The sequence below is a fragment of the Eleginops maclovinus genome, chromosome 16 (genome assembly GCF_036324505.1).
Source record: "Eleginops maclovinus isolate JMC-PN-2008 ecotype Puerto Natales chromosome 16, JC_Emac_rtc_rv5, whole genome shotgun sequence".
NCBI classification, from domain to species: domain Eukaryota; kingdom Metazoa; phylum Chordata; class Actinopteri; order Perciformes; family Eleginopidae; genus Eleginops; species Eleginops maclovinus.
In genome coordinates this window covers 15,538,731-15,555,564 of record NC_086364.1, presented here as the reverse complement: position 1 = coordinate 15,555,564, position 16,834 = coordinate 15,538,731, and the positions used below count along the sequence as shown (strand labels likewise).

The window sequence follows — 16,834 nt, the reverse complement described above, 5'->3', positions numbered from 1 at the left end:
GGAGCGAGGGGTGCAAAATGCGTGTGAAGACATCAATGTGCATGTGTGTAAAGATATAAGCCATTACATTTATACATTTAATAAGGAATCATAAACCTGTGTATCCAATGCGATCCTAGCTTTCTTTACGTCACACAACTCTGGGTCCCAGCTTACACGGCACTAAGTGTGTGTTCCACAATTAAAGCAAAGGGTCATTCATCATTTTCCAAATCCAACTTGAAACATCAGTCAGTAGCACATCTTTTAAATCATTCCTCCTGTTAATACTAGCCATTCAAAGACCCCCTTTTTTCTAAAACTGGGGCTTTGGCAGAAGTTAGACATATCAAGTGGGTTTAATCCAAAATAATTATATTTTAAGTATAAAATGTTCTCTTTGAGTTTCCCTGTTTAGATGCAACGGACTGATAGTGTCGCAGAGGTGATCAAAAATATCTGCAACATTTCCAGGAAACTCACTTGATATGTTTAACTTCAAAGTTACTTTTTTGTCCAAAATGGCTGGACGCGTTCTATCTCTTACATTACAGATGAACTAAAAGGTTTTTTTTTTATTGGCCAGAATAAAGTAGAATGATAACTTCAAGGAAGACCTGTTTAAAATGTCCATATGGGATTCAAACCTGATTATTGTTTTAAGACACACTTGACTAAATTCCAACCTGAGAGCAGCATTTAATCTTCAACATTTTCCTCAGACCTGTACCTGAAACTTGTATTCATGCAGCAGTCTGTTTCCAGCCTGTTAGTTATCATGTATTCATGCTAATTAAGTGTGAGCCCACATTACACTCACAGTTCATGAAGTGCCACAGGAGGCTGAGCGGTTAACCATGTAAACGGCCTGATGAAATGTTCTTATGGCACGCATTTGCCAAACGTCTCATTTACACACACTTAATACTCTGCGTCTCACACTCACACACACTAAGGCTCTGGTGGCCAAATTAATGCTGTATGTTTTAATTTCCAACAGGGAGTCCAGGGAGTAAATTAAGAGCTGATAATGGATGCAAATCTGGCGGAGATTTCTCACTGGATCCAGCGAATTGCTCTCTCCGCAGCGGGGTGTGTGTGTGGTGTATTTTGTTCTGCACACATACACATACATCCCATCCTAAGACACACACACACACACACAGGAAGCCATTTGATAATTTGAAAAATAGAACATTTTAATAAAGGCTACATCTCTTCATAATTACAATAATTAAAGTACCGAGGCATCTTTTGAACTGAGCTCTATAGAACGCATAATTTACAGTTTACAAGTGGAGCCAAGGAAGCCATGGAAAATATTATAAAACATAAACATGAGGAAACGGATACTAAAAGGCATAAAAATATCTTTTCAACATAAGGCCCCTTGTAAAAACCAAGGGAGTAATAAGACCCTGAAAACTGGGTAAAACACGGCAAGAATCCATGTAGGCACAGCTACTGTACTCATTTAAAACACTATGGGCATAGTGTATATCACCACCAGAATGATCCTCTGCAGCTCATAGTGCAGCTTTCAGATACACACAGAGTAACACTACTCTACTCAGTCACACAATCACATAGGTATGCACGTTGGGGGGGCACATTATAGAGCTATTTGTTGGTAAATATTAATATTGGTGTAAACACATTTTGGGGACTTTAGGACCTGTTCAGGGCAGCTTCCTCTTAGTAAATACGTAGGCTATTTGTGCGATGCCTGCGCCACTGAAACAAAGGCACTAAGACGCGACAGATCAAGGCTAACTGGGAACAATCCCAGAGTTGGGAATTAAACATTTTTCTTCCTTTTTTTTTTGTTTCATAGTACAGTCAGAGCAGATGGGGACACGGCCACAAATAGCACTGCAGTAGTAAATATATTATCGGACTTTAAGCGAGAGCCATTTCTCAAAGCTTCAGCAGTAAGCTCTCCAGCCAAGAGATCACAGATGATGACCCGCTAAATCTCCAGGAACAGGAGTGGATATTTTGAAGAGGTATTTTTTTTTAAAGTTTACAGTTCAATATGAGGGGCAGAAAATGAATAAAACCCCATTTCCTTTGCTTTGACAACTGATGCTCGGAAGGGGGAAAAAAACACGGGTGTGGACAATCGGAGAAGTTTCTCCAACTCGAAGCAGCTTGTCCATGGAGGAACAAAAGTGTGGGGGCGGGGATATTTCCAATAAATAGCAATAGAAATCTTAACACAGCAATACAAGCATCACAATACAATGCCATGTACATGTATCTGCATATACATATTAGCGCTGTGCTAGTGAGCAGATGCTAGCACGGGCAGGTAGGACGTCAGTCTCAATTTTTAACCCACCGCCCCGCTTCTTTGAGGAGTGGTCATTCACCTAGAGTCTCTTGAGTCTCCTCTTCTGGAGACACAGAGACATTTCAGTCCAATCTTTTATTTTCTTCACTTCAGAGCGGGCTGTTCACATGATAGTCCTGTGATAGCGACAACATGTCCTTCCTTTACTGTCCATCTGCCCGAGACATTCCTTCAACGTCTCCAGTCTTAGCTTAAAGGACACCTATTCTAAGTTTGTGAGAATATGAAGGGAGTACATCCATTGAGGTGTAAAGTGTCCAGATAATCCACAAGGTCTCAGTCCATCCCCTCCACCTTGCCAAGGATCTTGCCCTGGTACGTGGGCAGCAGGGAGCTGTCGTCTGAAACCTCCTCAAACACGGCTCCGCACTCAAACTCGTCGCTCGCCTTCTTAAAGTAGTACCTGCAACAGAGAGACGAGGCAGAGTTAACTCCCAAACACTGCCTGTTTTTAAACACACAACGAGCATGACTTGAAATTCACTAAAGCTTCGGAGCTAAAAGTCAAAAGAGAAACCCCAAAAGTCAAAGCAGCTTGTTGCCAACCTCTTTGACCTTCTTTAAACATCAAGCCTCATTTCCGCCGTCCATGAAAAGCCACTCGGTACACAGCCGACGCAGCCTGCTGAGCTCCACTGACTTCTCAGGGTGGGGTGGAACCTGCTGCTAAAAAGTCTAAAATAAGAGGCTTTCTTCATCCCTCCCTCCTCTCCTTTACTTCTCCCTTTCCTTTTTCTCCATCCTGTTGTTGTCAGTTGTCCTGGCGAACAGGGGCCAATTAGGCCAGCGTGCAAATGAAGGGGTCCTTTGACAAAGGCTGAAATTTTGGGTGCCTGCAAGTCTGCCTGTCATTACCCCCCTGACTCCTACACAACCGCTTGCGCACACGTTAGAGGACACACACGCACGGGCTCTCGCTCGCTCCTCATCCCTGTTTCATTATTACAGGGACAAAGAAAAGAACAAGAGACAAAGTAGAGGGGGAGGAGGAGGAGGAGAGAGAGAGCGGACGGGACACAGTGTCCTTCCATACCCCTGTTCATAGCATGAGCTCTTGCTGAGCGCTATAGGAACGGCAGCTGACTGACAACTTTCTGTGTGTGTGTGTCGAATCCAAAATCTAAAAAAGGAGGGGCTTCTCGTCAACCATGACTTCACTGGGCCATTAATGATGCAACCCCCCATCCTCATTTTAGAGGAAGAGAAACCAGCAGGGGTGAGTTGGTGAGTGGGGGTGTCTCAGAATTCACTCATTAACTATGTAATGGAAAAATGCCTCGTTTTGCTCCATGTGTGGGGCGACAGGAATGTTTGTGAGCATTTTGTTTTTAATGAGAGGGGGGCTGACAGAGTCCAACATGCAATACTTATAAAACGAGAGCTGTAGTCTTGCTGAAAGGTGCCCGGGTGCACATGCGCCGTTCAGCGTGAGGGTGGTCGCTAATAAAAAGCAGCTTCACTTGGAATACAGGAAGGCTTCAACTAAATGGAAAACATGAAGTCTCTCTAAGGGAAGTCAAGTGAGTAAATAAGACAAAGCAGATAACTGAGAGGATGTTAAAGAGGCTGACACGTCTGATAATTGTATCCTCCATTCTGATCTGAGAGAGGAAAAAAACTAGAAGTGGAGTTAAAAAAAAAAAGGAAATCTTCAAAGAGCCGTGATCCTTTCTGCTGAGAGGGACAGACAGAGACAGAGAGAGTCTGAATTTCCAGTGGAACATGTTTTATGTGGCTAGATCTGTTCCCCCCCCCCCCCCCCTCCTCTCCTCTCTCTCCGTTTGCACTGACATCTGGCACCAATATCGTCTGGCAGGGCCCAGCCGTACTGTTCTTTGTTGAACCGCTGCCATGTTGAAATGACCCAACTCCACACATTCTCTGGCTGCTATTAAAGCGCTGTGCAGCTCGCTCCAAAAAATGCGGATGGTATGACACAGGAACGGAGATAGTGAGCCAGAGAGAAGAGAGTTTGGGTTGGGGTGGGGGGTGGCGGGGGGGCAGATGTGGGAAACTTGGAGCTAAGTGCTTGTCACATTTGTTGATTCAAAAGCTCTGCACACATCTGAACCAGGAAGAACTTTCTATCAGCTTTCTTTCTCAAGAACTGGTTACCTGTAATTATTAACTCTGAAGCCTTATCCTGGAGGCCGGGGCAGCCTAAACAAAAGAGGTTTGATCTTTCCCCGTCAATGCCAACTGGAAAGGAGCAATCAATGCTAAGATCTCTCTCTGCAAACACACGGGGAAGCTGCCTCAGTCAGGGCCCTGAAGTACAGCAAACAAGCGAATCTGGCATTTAACAATCTGCCTTTCAGAAATATCCATAAAATGATTACAACATGTGTAAACAGTGTGCACGTTCAAGGCGAGCACACATGCACACACACCGGGGCAGGAGGAGGAAGAAAAAAAAGAAAGAGCCCCCGATAGCATCAGTGAAGAATTTGCACGCTGGCCATTTGTGTGAGTCTTTGTTGGTTGAAATGAAAGGGGCCGGGGCTTCAAAGCCGTGTGTATTAAGTGTGCCTTAGCATGGAAATCAATACCAGATGGGACCCAAATCGCTGCAGTTCAAACTCTTCCACTCCCGCACCACCCACCCTCCCTGTTGTCCTTTTCCTTTTCATTGCTCCCCCCTTCAACATACACACATACAAATACCACAGAGAGCTGAATCGGACTGCGCACACACACACACACACACACAAACGGATTGGTATACATTTCCCACTACACGGTGTAGCACGTAGCCTTAGCTAGCGAGCTAACATTAGGAGTTCTCGCTTCTGTTTTCCTTTGGCCCTTCTCTGTTAGTTTGACATGGTCTTTAATGTCACCAGCTTATGGTCTTATAATATTATACCTGTTATGTTTATTTTATATATCTTTGCTTTTTAATGACTGTTTTTATATGCCATTTTATAATGTGTTTGATGCACTATTTCTTAATGTCTTTCATTTTTTAAAGCACTTTGAATTGCATTGTGTTGCAAGGGGGTATATAAATAAACTTGCCTTGCCTTATGATAACAGATTGCAAATTCAGCCATAAATAAATATCCCATACCACTGAATATGCTGGATATAACTCCAATTTCAGACCTGTACTCCATTTGGAAGAACGTTAGTGTTTCGTTTATGCTCCAAAAAGTGAACGGTTTGTTGTTAATCATTGTTCTGCATCAAGGTCAGTGAACTGATAGAGTTTTATTGCCAGCAATCACAATATCACAGAAGCGCCGGCGGGTTATATCACACCGCTCTAATAAAACCTTATCTGTGTGTTTGAGTTTCCTGCACACACACCTGTAGTTGCCCTTCTTGCGGAGTTGCTCCTTGAAGTGGCCCAGGGTGAGAGAGTGGCTCTTCATGTTCCTCCGGTAGGGGATCTCCTCGCCGCAGAAGAAATACGTCACCACTGTCTCGCCTCCTAAACTCTTTTTACACTCCTTTGTCCTAAAAGTAGAAAGAAAAAAGGGGAAAGGTGTGTTAGGATAAGTGGAAACACTCCTGATACTAAGAAATCAGAAACACAGCAAAGCTTGGCAGGATCTTAGCAGGAGATACAGTTACAGCAGCCTGACTGAAGGAACACACTAGTGAGGGAGTGACCGTCGGTTAGTGTGTGCGTATGTGTTGTGGTTATGTGTGTGTGCGTGTGTATGTGCATGCAGAAGGGGCACAGATTTATCAATTCCCCTTCAGCTATGTCCAAGGCTTTGTAGGCCCACTTCAGACGAGCTCTCTTTGCAAAGCTCTGCACACCCCAGCCGACTGCCAGCTCACTGAAGGACAGCCAATAAAAATGATACATATATATGAAAGGGATGTCTCAGTAAGGTGGTGCAGTGACTACACACTCCCCACACACACACACACACACCTGTGTACAACGCTTAAAATAAGCTTCTTTTAAAAAAGGGGGTCACCTTCTCTTTACAGTGACTGTATGTGGGTGAGTGCACGTGTGTGATGTGTAATGTTAGACAACATGTGCGGTGAGCAGCGCAGGTGCAGGAAGAGTTAAAAGGGTAGAAGTACACTGCAAGGTGGAGGTTATGGCTGAGAGGAGGAGGAAGAGGAGCAGAGAGGAGGAGAGGAGAGGGAGGGCAGGACGCTAGAGGCATCGTACTCTTCTGATTGGAGGCCGGGGCTGGCTGTGAGTTGGCTCGCAGGGCTGGGATTGGCTTGGGACAGCGGGACGGAGACCTCTCCCTGGACAGGCACTAGGTGGCTCTTCTCTTGCTGGAGACTGGACGTTGGATGCCTGGAAAGAGGTGTGACATGAGCGTTATTATGAGGATTAAGAACGCATGGCTTATTGAAAACCCATGACATCAGTCTACAGATCACAACCAGGGATAAAAGCAGAGAGGAATGTCCAACAGCTTCCCACTGGATCGTGTGTACCTTTGCTTGGTGGTCTTGGTGGAGACCTCCTCCAGTCTGCGGCAGGCCTCTTCCAGCTGGGCCAGAGTGTTGGGAGGGGGCAGAGGGGGCATTGCAGGGTCCTGGATGAATGGCTGTGCTGGCTGGTGGCTCCGTAGGTGACCACAGCTTCCGCCACCGCCCCACGTGTGCGTCTGTGCAGAGGAGCCGCTAAAGGGTTTCTTGGTGCTCTGGTTGCTGCGAAATAAGACCTCATCAACAATGTGCAACGGTGGGACTTTTTTAGAATTCAAATAATGTGCAGGCAAAAAAAAACTAAGCACTCTAAAAACCGCTCACCTGTGAGACTTGTGCCTGCCTTGCCGTTTACTCTCCAGGATCCACTGTAGCACGTTCTGGGCGGGATCTGCCGTGTCGCTGGGCAGCTGCGAGGGCCCACAGTCCTCCAGACACCTCTCTGCTCCTCCATCCTCGACCCCTGAGCGACACACACGCCTGGAGAGAGAGCTGGAACGCCTGTGATGATGGGAGGGAGAGAATTAGTGTTTTTCTTGAATTTCACACAAGCAAGAAATGCATGAGCTGATGATGAAGAGGGGCTTTGAACTGACCCCACGCTGCTGTCTGCTGAGGCGGCTCCGCACATCTCTCTGCCCAGGCTGCGGCTGCGCTGGTAAGGCTGGCCCTCCCCACCGCTGGAGCACAGGCCGTGCACCCTGAGGGCCGCCTCCCTCTCGATCTGCTCGGTGCTCTTGGGGCTGCCGTGGTGGTGGATGTAGTGGTGGTGGATGTGTTTGGTGCTCTGCCTGCTTATGAGGGTCCTGCCGGGGCCCAGGGACAGAGTGATGGCCCCTTGGTCGGGACTGGAGGGCGACTTGATCCCAAAACCAGCCCGTGTGAGGGGCCCGTGCTCCGGGGAGCTGGAGCGAGGCGAGTGTCGGATGACGGCGGGAGACTGGCAGCCGGGGGTCTTCAGCACGCGAGACAGGTGTTCGTCCAGAATCGCCTGGGGGTCCTCATCAGAGGAGCCAGGGAGGAGGGTGAGGGGGTGGGGGGAGAGCTGGGGAGCACTTCCCGTGATCTCCGTGTCGTCTTTTTCCTCCTCCTGATAACAAATCACACTTCATTATCAGAGGAGGATGAAAAACGACCAACAGTCACTCTTCCCAGTAAAAAAAAACACAAACCTCCTGAATCTGCTGCAGCTTCTCCTCCAGAGAGCTGAGCGTGTCCTGCTTCCTCTTCAGGCTCTCCAGGCGGGAGATGAGCTGGGCTGCGAACGCCGACGGCTCCATCGGCACCATCTCCTTGGGAGGACGGCGCGTCCGCTTTGTGGAGAAGAAGATACATTAGCCATGGTTTCATCACACCTCTGTCCCCTCATCGGTCTACATTAACACATTGTACCCCTGGGGGGTACTGATCAGGCCCCTCTCGCAGGTACCCAGGGCTACGGGGTTGTCTTGAGGGGTGGCGGGCCCCGTCTATGGTCATGCTGGGCTAGGCCTCGGCTGGTTCCCTCTGTCATCATCAGCAGGCCTCTTTAAAGTCAGCTCACTTCAAAGGCTTCCTCGTCAAATATCAAACACTCAGTGGGGGGAGAATAGGGTGGAGGAGGGAGGGACGGAGGGACAGATAGATGGGAAGCAGTGGCTTTACATCTAGGAATAAAAGCCACATATCAACAGGGGGTGGAAGAGAACTCCAGGGAGGAGAGGATGAGGGATTAAAAAAAAGAAAAAAGGGAAAAGTTGAGATGCAGAGATGTGTGCTCAAAGGGGTTGGGAGGGTGGGGGGGGAGAGAAAAGAAAATGGAAGGAAGGAGATAAAGGTGAGAAAAAAGGATAGGAGATCAGAAAGGTTGAGGAAATATTATCCCCCCCAACTCTTTGTTACACACTGGGCACCTTTGAGGTACAGTACCGTGACAGTATGAGAATGTGTGTGTGTGTGTGTGTGTGTACACTTCTTAAATTATTTGCATTTTTGCACGGGGGGCTTTCTTCATTTGTCTTCCTCTTTTTTTGTTTCTCCTTTCCCTTTGTAGTCGGGATGAAGGGGAGAAGAGTGAGAAAAAGAGGCTCTTGTCTGATGGAGCCCGGGGCTGGTGCACCATGGGAATGGAAGCCATCGCCAAAAATCAGACGCGAAAAAACCAAAACAAGAACAAAAGCGAGAAAATACAGCAAAAGGAGGACAGTGAGAGAATCGATCGGTTGATGTGATCCTTATAGAAGTCACACTGTATGCCTCATGATGATGACAGAGAAAGGGGTTACATCAGGTTTATTGTAGCGAGCGGCTTCTGATTCTAAAACCCCTGCAGGACGTCCCCTGCCTCGGTTTCGGACCTCCTTACCTGTTCGCCTCTCAACCTGAAGTTAGCCTCTCTGAAGCCTTAAGCTACTGACTCCCCTCTGACCCACTGAGAGCTCACATGACACGCTCAAACTCTTCCCTAAAATCCCTGACTTTTAGGGGAGGGGGCTGGCTGAGTGTGTGTGTGTGTGTATATGTAGGGGGGTGGGAGGTTTGCTGTGAAAAAAAAAGGGGGCCAGCTCTGTTGGAAGTTGTCACTTCCCTGTGCGTTTGCCTCATTCATCCTTGGATCAAAGCGCTGTGTGTGTGTGTGTGTGTGAATGTGTCTGAGTATCTTTGTGTTTTGGTTGGGAAACCGGGCTGATTTCAGAGCCCTCGGGATAACGCGGCAGAGATCTTCCTCATTTCTCCCTATTCTCCATATTTACAGCAACCGTGGGGAGGAAAAAGCCCTGGTGTGTTCCGAGCGCTGCGGCGATAAACAGCTTAGAGACCCCCCGCGTCTCCCACAGACTTCAAGGAAACCTAATGGGGTGTAGGTGACACCAAAGGTAGCGACGGGGCTCGTGTTTGTACGTGTGTGTGTGCACTTATGCGAGTGGGAGGCTGAGTCTCTGGCGTTCCTCTTCAGATCTTTCCTGGTGTTGTGGAATACAGTTTGTGCCGTACTATTCATAGCACCGAGAGAGACCCAGAACAGAGGGTGGTATGGAAATTACACTGTGGGACCTTGGTTCAAAAAGACTTTGGATCGTGCGCAGTGTGTGTGTGTGTGTGTGTGTGTGTGTGTGTATGTGTGTGTGTGTGTGTGTACTTACAGGGAAAGCAGGCAGAGAGACTTGGCTGTTCATCCTCATGTTGCGCTGCATCTCCCTCTGTAGCTGCTTCTTTGAGCCCAGTTTATACGGAGGGATGCCATCTCTGGGGGAGCAGACAGATCACAAAAGGTCAATTACCCGATCAGATACACCATTTAAGACCAAACAGACATCCAGGAAGACGCTTATTAGCTAACTGGGTACATCAAACACAGTTCAAGCGGGAATAAATCTAATCAATTAATTCACCATTCCTTTTGGTTTTTCATCTTTCTAGACAAACAAAAAAAGACACTCAGAGGTCAAACCACGCCAGGGTGTGTGGTGTTGTTTGTGTGTGTCGCAGCGGACTAGGTTACATGGTTCTGAGTGAGGTGGTAAGACGTTTGGTTTGCCCTAGAAATGACACTCATTTTCTTCTCTGGCTCCAGCACAGAACTGGGCATCCTTCCTTTCAAAAACTACACACACTTTACACACACTCTGCAGTCACAGTGCGCTCTAATCTGCTGGCCAAAAGTAGTGTCAGCATTAGCATTCCCCCGCTGACTTTCATGTCGAGCTGAGGACACCGTTAGCATTAGCAACTCATTATACTTATTCAAAGAGCTACTGCAGGACCACACCCAAGGGTGTAGCTAACCTGGTTAAATCTTTATGGCTGACTAGCTGAAAAATCAAACCAAGCAACAAACAGCAAAGCTCCAGCATCAAACTGAAGCACTTGACAGCTTTAAAACAGTCTCTTTTCGCGATGCTAAACAGCAGTTTCCTGGTGACCTAGCCTAACTGAGGAGCACTTTTCTACTTTTGCTTTGAAATGCCACAGTCATGCGCATAAGCAACCCCCCCCCCCTCCACCCCTCCTCCCAAACTTCATTTGGCAAGCGCTGCCGCAGCCAGCCTCTGATCTCTGCACATCAAAAGGCTGGTTTGTAAGATAAGGTAATGTTTGAAGTCTGCGCAGCTGCATTCCCCAGCGTCCAAGCAAATCCATAAATAAGATATAAGCAAAAAATCCCCCCTCCCACCACCACTCTTTCTCTTCACACCCAACTGCCTCCTCCCCCGTTGATTTCCCCCTTTTTTCTATTCTTTTCTCTATCTGTAAATGAGATTCAAATGTTTATGGATCCATTAAACTGAGCTAAAGAGAGGCAGATATTCTGATCAAGGCCAGAGCGGGCAGGAATTGAAGGGTGTGGGGGGCGGGTTGTGTCACTGTGGCCGCGGCTTTGTCACTGCACTGGGCAAAGTACATCAGAATAGGACTATATGGGCCTTTGCCTCTTTGAAGCAGGCCTGTCTAAAGATATGCCAGAGCGGAGGATCCTGTTGTAAAATAAAGACTCTTTATAGCTGCCGTCTTTATGAGGAGCCCGGCCCACAGGTTGCACTGAACATCCCCGTCTTTAAGTGTCTTTAGCTCGGTAATGGTTAACCTTCAGTGACATCATCCCTGAAGGCCTTGACACCTCCCATGTGAGAGGAGATAAAGAAGAACTTGTACCGAGGTTTTTCTGCTGCTTACTGTCCAAAAAAAACAGCTGACCTGAGCGCACTTGGCCTCGAGTTGTGCACCACTCACTGACTTCATAGTACTCCGTCAGTGGAGGGACACGTGATAACGCCAAGTAATCCCTTTTGAAGAACAAGGCCGTAGGCACGTACACAGATAAGCACCAACTACATGTGGACAGAGGCTATGCAGGCTCTATTTTTTTTGTGGAGAAATGATTAGCCAATCCACAGGCAGTTAATCAACAACAGTTCTGATAATGCCCCGATGTTAACGTCATTTATCATTTCAGGTTTTAAAATGTGAATTTACGCTGTTTCATTGTTAATTATGTATCTTTGCAACAGAACCTGTGAAATCTTATAGACCAACGAATCACAAACAACAAGATATTAAAATGAACCATTAGTAACAGCCCTGTGCCACTTTTATGAAACTATTTTACCAACAGTTTAAACTGCTACACTGAATGTAAAGTCTTTATACTCATTCCCGGCTATGATCTCAAAACTTATTTAGAGAGCTATTCCATTATTTTCAAGGGGCCACAATTCACCAACAATCCCAATTCAGCAAACCATGTTTCCAGTGGCTCTTAACAGCCAGCTGAAGGAAAGTTCTTTCTTCCCTTTCATGAAACACCCTCTGAAGTTGTCATTGGCCACACACACACACAATTAATATTCACTTACACACTGCTGTCAGTCACGGACATAGCGTCGTCCGTCAAAGCGTCACTGGACACCTCGCTGTCGTTGGTGCTGCTGACGGGGGCGAAAGAGCCGGCGTGGCAGGGGTTGATCGAGTCTCCTCTCTTGTAGGATCTGGGGAGGTTACAACAACACAAATCAGATTAATACCAATTAAACACTGTGAAACACTATCCAACAGGTGGGTGACTTCTGTATTTCACTCATGGGGAGGATCAAGACAGGTTATATCTTCTGAGGGTTTCATGACGTGGAGGAGATAGTGTGAATATGACCTGTCTGCAGCTAATACCAACAATAAATAATGATTGAATGTGACACAAGTTCATGTTCACTAGCAAAGCTGTGGTTCTTTTTAGGCTCCATGTATGCCTTCTTTAACAGTCCAGCATTTCTCTCGTTCACACTCACTCTTTCCTCAGCATTCATCTCCCGCTGTGCATGCATTCTTGCAACAGTACAGGAGGAGGAGAAAAGGGGGGAAAAGTATAGAGCGGAAGCATGAGAGTGTGTCAGAGAAGGAAAGAAAGTAGAGATGAAAAAAGGGGGGGTCCTCATGAGGGAGAGACCCAGCAGGACTGAAGCTGAAGGCCCCCAGCTCCAGGCTGACCTTCAGAGGGGCTTGCAAAGAGTCAGGTATTTAACACAGCTGGCCTTGCATTCTTCCCTCCCTGCCTCTCTCTCACCCCCTCATTTATCCGTTCTCCTCCCTCCCTCCCTCCCTTTCTTTCATGAGTCTCTCTCTCTCTCTCTCTCTCTCTCTCTCTCTAGGAAAGAAGATAAAAGTGGTGAAGGCGGGGGTGGGTTGGGGGAATTGATGCAAACAAGAAGAGAAAGAAGAGAGGTACAGGGTTAGGGTGGGGAGGTGGGTGTTGATTGTGTACTTTAGCTGCTGCCGTTCAGGGTTTGTTTTTAAAAAGTCGGATGAGGGAAGGTGCGGAGAGGGGAGAAAAGGGTCCTGCATGTTTTGAATCTTGAAGGCGACAGGGACTACACTCTCACTTTAGGGTCACACTCCAAGAAAGTTACCACACTTCCTAACAACACACACACACACACACGCTGTCAGTTCATGTGGCTCAAAGCAGGTAGCTGTCGGTTTACTTAGCCTGTCATACAAAAGTTGACATCAGAACCACAATGTTGGTACTATTTTGAACGACACAAACATTTAATAGGAATATAAACCCCTCAAAAATGAGTTTGGGGTGCAATTCAAAAAAGTCCTTAATGAAGCTTTAAAATTAAACTACTGCTCCCAATTTCAAAGTGCTGTCTTTAGATCTGCTATGGATTTACATCCCTGACAAACGCTGGAGGATAGTGTGGTACAGGAGGTGGCATAGCATAGCAATGTCATCATCTATTATTTGCTGGCTGGGGCCGGAGCCAGCCGTGCTCTGTGAACTTTTCGCGTGGAAGATGATCCCTCATTCTGCTGAACTATTTCAAAGTCCCGGAAATCCAGGCGAGCGCCAGCAGAGGGCTGCTGCTGCTGGAGATGGTGCGAGGGGCCAGAGAGCCATAGAGTTTCCTACACACTTATAAGAAACTCTGATATTGTTTTTATTTTTTAAAACATGTGTTGCACTTATTTACACATGAGGGGAAATGTTGCAGTGGCCTGTAATGTGGATTATTACACATGTTGAGTTTATATTTTAAGACAAATACAGTTTAAAAAAGGTGTTGCAGCCTTACCTGTATCCCCTCTCCATCACCTCCACCGCCCTCATGGACACAGTCGACCTCTTCGCTGACAATCCAACCAGCACTTTGGCTTTGAAATCACAACTCCACTCCTCCTCTTCATTCAGTGTGGGCAGGTATCCACAAACAACTTTCAGGTCGCCCAGCCCGTTGGAGCTGACGTGATTCGGGTTTTCTCCCCCAGTCCTCACGTACTCGAGGTAAATGTCAGAGGTCAAAAACATCTGGTACGCATTCTCCTCCATGTTGGTTTGGATCTCTGTCTGCGCCTGGTCGAACATCGCAGAGTCTATGTGTAGCTTCTTGATATTATCCCGTATGAAGGTCTTAGTCGCGGGCTTGAGCTGTTGTGCGACAATGCTGTTGTTTTCGATGTAGCGCTTGTAAATAGCTTTGGCGACTCTCTGCGTTTTGGTATCCTTGAGGTCCATTTGCCTGAATCCATTGCAGGCGAACCAGAAGTCTAAAGTATCGACACATTTCTCCCGCTCCAGGAATGTCCTAAAAAGAAGAGCACCGTCCTGGTCCCCGAGGAGAGAGTGCAAAGACTTTGTCCACCGAGAAAGCGGTGAATCCGGGGAGGCACTTCCCTCCGGCTCCCCTAGACCATCCTCGTTCCTCCGTGCAGAGGATCCCGGAGAGCCGAGAAAAACCGATTTGGGGAGTTCCACGGGTTTTATCATCGCGAGTTTGCCGGGGTAGCAGGGCGCCTTGCCCTCCTCCCCCGGCACCGGGGGTCGAGGAGCATCTTCTCGGAAACTACTGGCGATATGGGCCATGAGCGCCCGGCTCATGGCTGTGAAGGCAGCAGGAGAGAGCCTGTGTGTTGTTCGCCTCTGAGCTTCTACTGTAATCTCCTCACTCTCTTATGTCAGCGGGGGAGCTTCTCTCTGGCTGCCCGTCTTCTCTCTGAAACACAAAGTATTGATCTAATCAAAACCAGATCCGCCCCAACTTCAAAGGGGAGAGACGCAGTAAGAGTCTTTTCAGACCCTCACTGACTTCTACAGAAAAGACAGCTTAGTTCACAGAAAAAATGGGAGAAAACGCTGCAGCAGCATTACATAAACAGCAATTACTCATAAATCAACCTGGAATGTGATTTCTACTGAGGCGCTTTTGGTTAAATTAACACGAATTAAACAGTGCACATTTGAGCAGAAAGCAACCTGAGCGATGCCTGAACTGAAGCTACATCATCTTCTATTCTGGTGACAACAAGACAAGTAGTAATCACACGAATGTCAAACGGGCTATGAACTGAACTCCATTAATAAGTCATTAATCCTCCAAGCGGACACGGCTTTATTAACGCTTCCGGATCCATCACGCCTGATGTCAGAGTCAGAGCCTGGCTGCAGAAAGCAAGCACATGTCTTCCCACCATCCCTGCCACTTTCTCATTTCTGCGTCTCAACATCTCATCCCAGGCGACTAAATCACATCAAATTGAACCTCCCTGTGAGTACCTGTAGGACATTGATGTAGGACAAACTCGCAGAGATCGAAAAACGTGACCAACATAGTTAATGGAGTTAACTGGCTGCAGCTGGTGTACAACTCCTGGAGCTGTAACACGCTCAAATCCGTTTAAATCACCCAGCTATCTCTTGTTCTATTATACTATCAGTTGCTTTGTAACATGTGATCTCTTCAACACCGTAAAGCTACAACGTTACAGTGTATAAGGGGATCCTGTGTAACATTGCATTTATCACTGACAGACGGTTACATTGCTCAAACTTGTGAGAGAAACAGCTCCGGACACAGCACAACTGTAAATCTTCCTATAGCGAATCGTCTAGGTTACTTCTTGACAAAATAAGCAATTCTTCACATGTGTTTTAAATTACTACAACTTAACTTACATTCATACTGTCACGTAGTCTTCTAAAGTTTCTTAAATGTTACATATAAGTCGAAAAAACAACTCCTCTTGAACGTCCAATCCCAAGTACACCAAAGTCTCAGATCTTGTGGGGGAGGAATTCCACAAAATGAAACGACTACTTGTTTGTAAGGTTATTACTCTTAATATGAAATCAAACAACATCCAAAGGGAAATGAAGTGAATGATACATCAAACATTCGACGCGTTTTGGGTTCTCTAAATGTAAGAAAAGCGGTTAATTTCCCCCTGAACATTACTTCAAAGGCGAGTCAACAACACATCAAAGGAAACTCCAATGGGGGCCAGTTTGAGGAGTCACACACTCTTGTAACTTACCATCGATCCACGAGTTCTCTCCTCAAATTAAACTCCAGTTGTTTTTTTTATCCACAAAAAACGCATATAATCCACAGTACTCGTCTCCGCGACGCGTCCACATACAGTCCGTTCAGGATTGAGTCGGTTTACGGAGAGAAAAATGCACTCGAGAGGAAAAAATACCGCTTTTCTCCCTCCTCCTTTTCTCCTCCCTATGGTTTCAGGCTGCAATGCCGCATGGTAGGTCTCTCCTGTAGGCGACTCCAACACCAACTGAGCCGACAGGCTGGAGCAGCGCACTTCAAAGTGAGGAACCGACTGCCGGGTCCCGACAGCTGCATAAAAAACAATTGCAGCTTAGTGCCTCAGAAAAAAATGAAAACAAATGTTGGAGCTGCCCAGATATGTTGCAATCACTCCGGATGAGACACATTTTAAAGGTTACTCGGTTTATTTCCTAAACCACGTAATTTTTGCAACGTTTTACCAATGTTTTCCCAGATCCTGAAGTTGCAGCTACATGGTAAGGACCTTATCAAAGACAAGCAATCTTGAGCCAACTCCCCGAGGCTTTGGAGCGTCAGAAGTAACTGATCTGCCGCCCCAATAGCATTATCGCTACAATCCTTCTGTTGCTACATACACTTTAAAGACGCAGGGATCCTTTCTTTTCAAGATCCGCATAGTTTTTGAGATTAACCCATTGGAGACCTGGGGATGCACAAAGCATGCACTGGCCTGCACTTAATGACACGTTCATGTCCTCATATAAATCTTTGGTCACATTATAGAATACAAAAGCCTAGGAGAATAATGAAACTATGA

The 16,834-nt window shown here is 46.7% G+C and overlaps 1 protein-coding gene across 1 annotated transcript; it reads right to left on the bottom strand.

Annotated features, from left to right (window-relative positions):
* Positions 1-1,152: 1,152 nt before the first annotated feature.
* On the bottom strand, positions 1,153-16,528 carry axin2 (axin 2 (conductin, axil)). Its single transcript, XM_063903494.1, has 12 exons — positions 16,497-16,528; positions 16,028-16,344; positions 13,792-14,709; positions 12,073-12,204; positions 9,862-9,964; positions 7,912-8,052; positions 7,336-7,829; positions 7,064-7,240; positions 6,746-6,961; positions 6,468-6,602; positions 5,642-5,791; positions 1,153-2,735 (listed from the first exon to the last, which is right to left on the bottom strand). The coding sequence occupies exons 3-12, from the start codon at positions 14,592-14,594 to the stop codon at positions 2,609-2,611; spliced, it is 2,478 nt and encodes an 825-aa protein (XP_063759564.1). The 5' UTR covers positions 14,595-14,709; positions 16,028-16,344; positions 16,497-16,528; the 3' UTR covers positions 1,153-2,608.
* Between the last annotated feature and the right edge of the window lie 306 nt (positions 16,529-16,834).

What these genes read in the sequence shown, in the direction of transcription:
- axin2 (XM_063903494.1), bottom strand. Translation starts at nt 14,594, where the DNA reads ATGAGCCGGGCGCTCATGGCCCATATCGCCAGTAGTTTCCGAGAAGAT. An exon ending in GTGATGGAGAGGGGATACAG is followed by an intron (nt 12,205 to 13,791) that starts GTAAGGCTGCAA and finishes TAACCTCCCCAG; the next exon opens with ATCCTACAAGAGAGGAGACT. An exon ending in ACCAAGACCACCAAGCAAAG is followed by an intron (nt 6,603 to 6,745) that starts GTACACACGATC and finishes ACCTCTTTCCAG; the next exon opens with GCATCCAACGTCCAGTCTCC.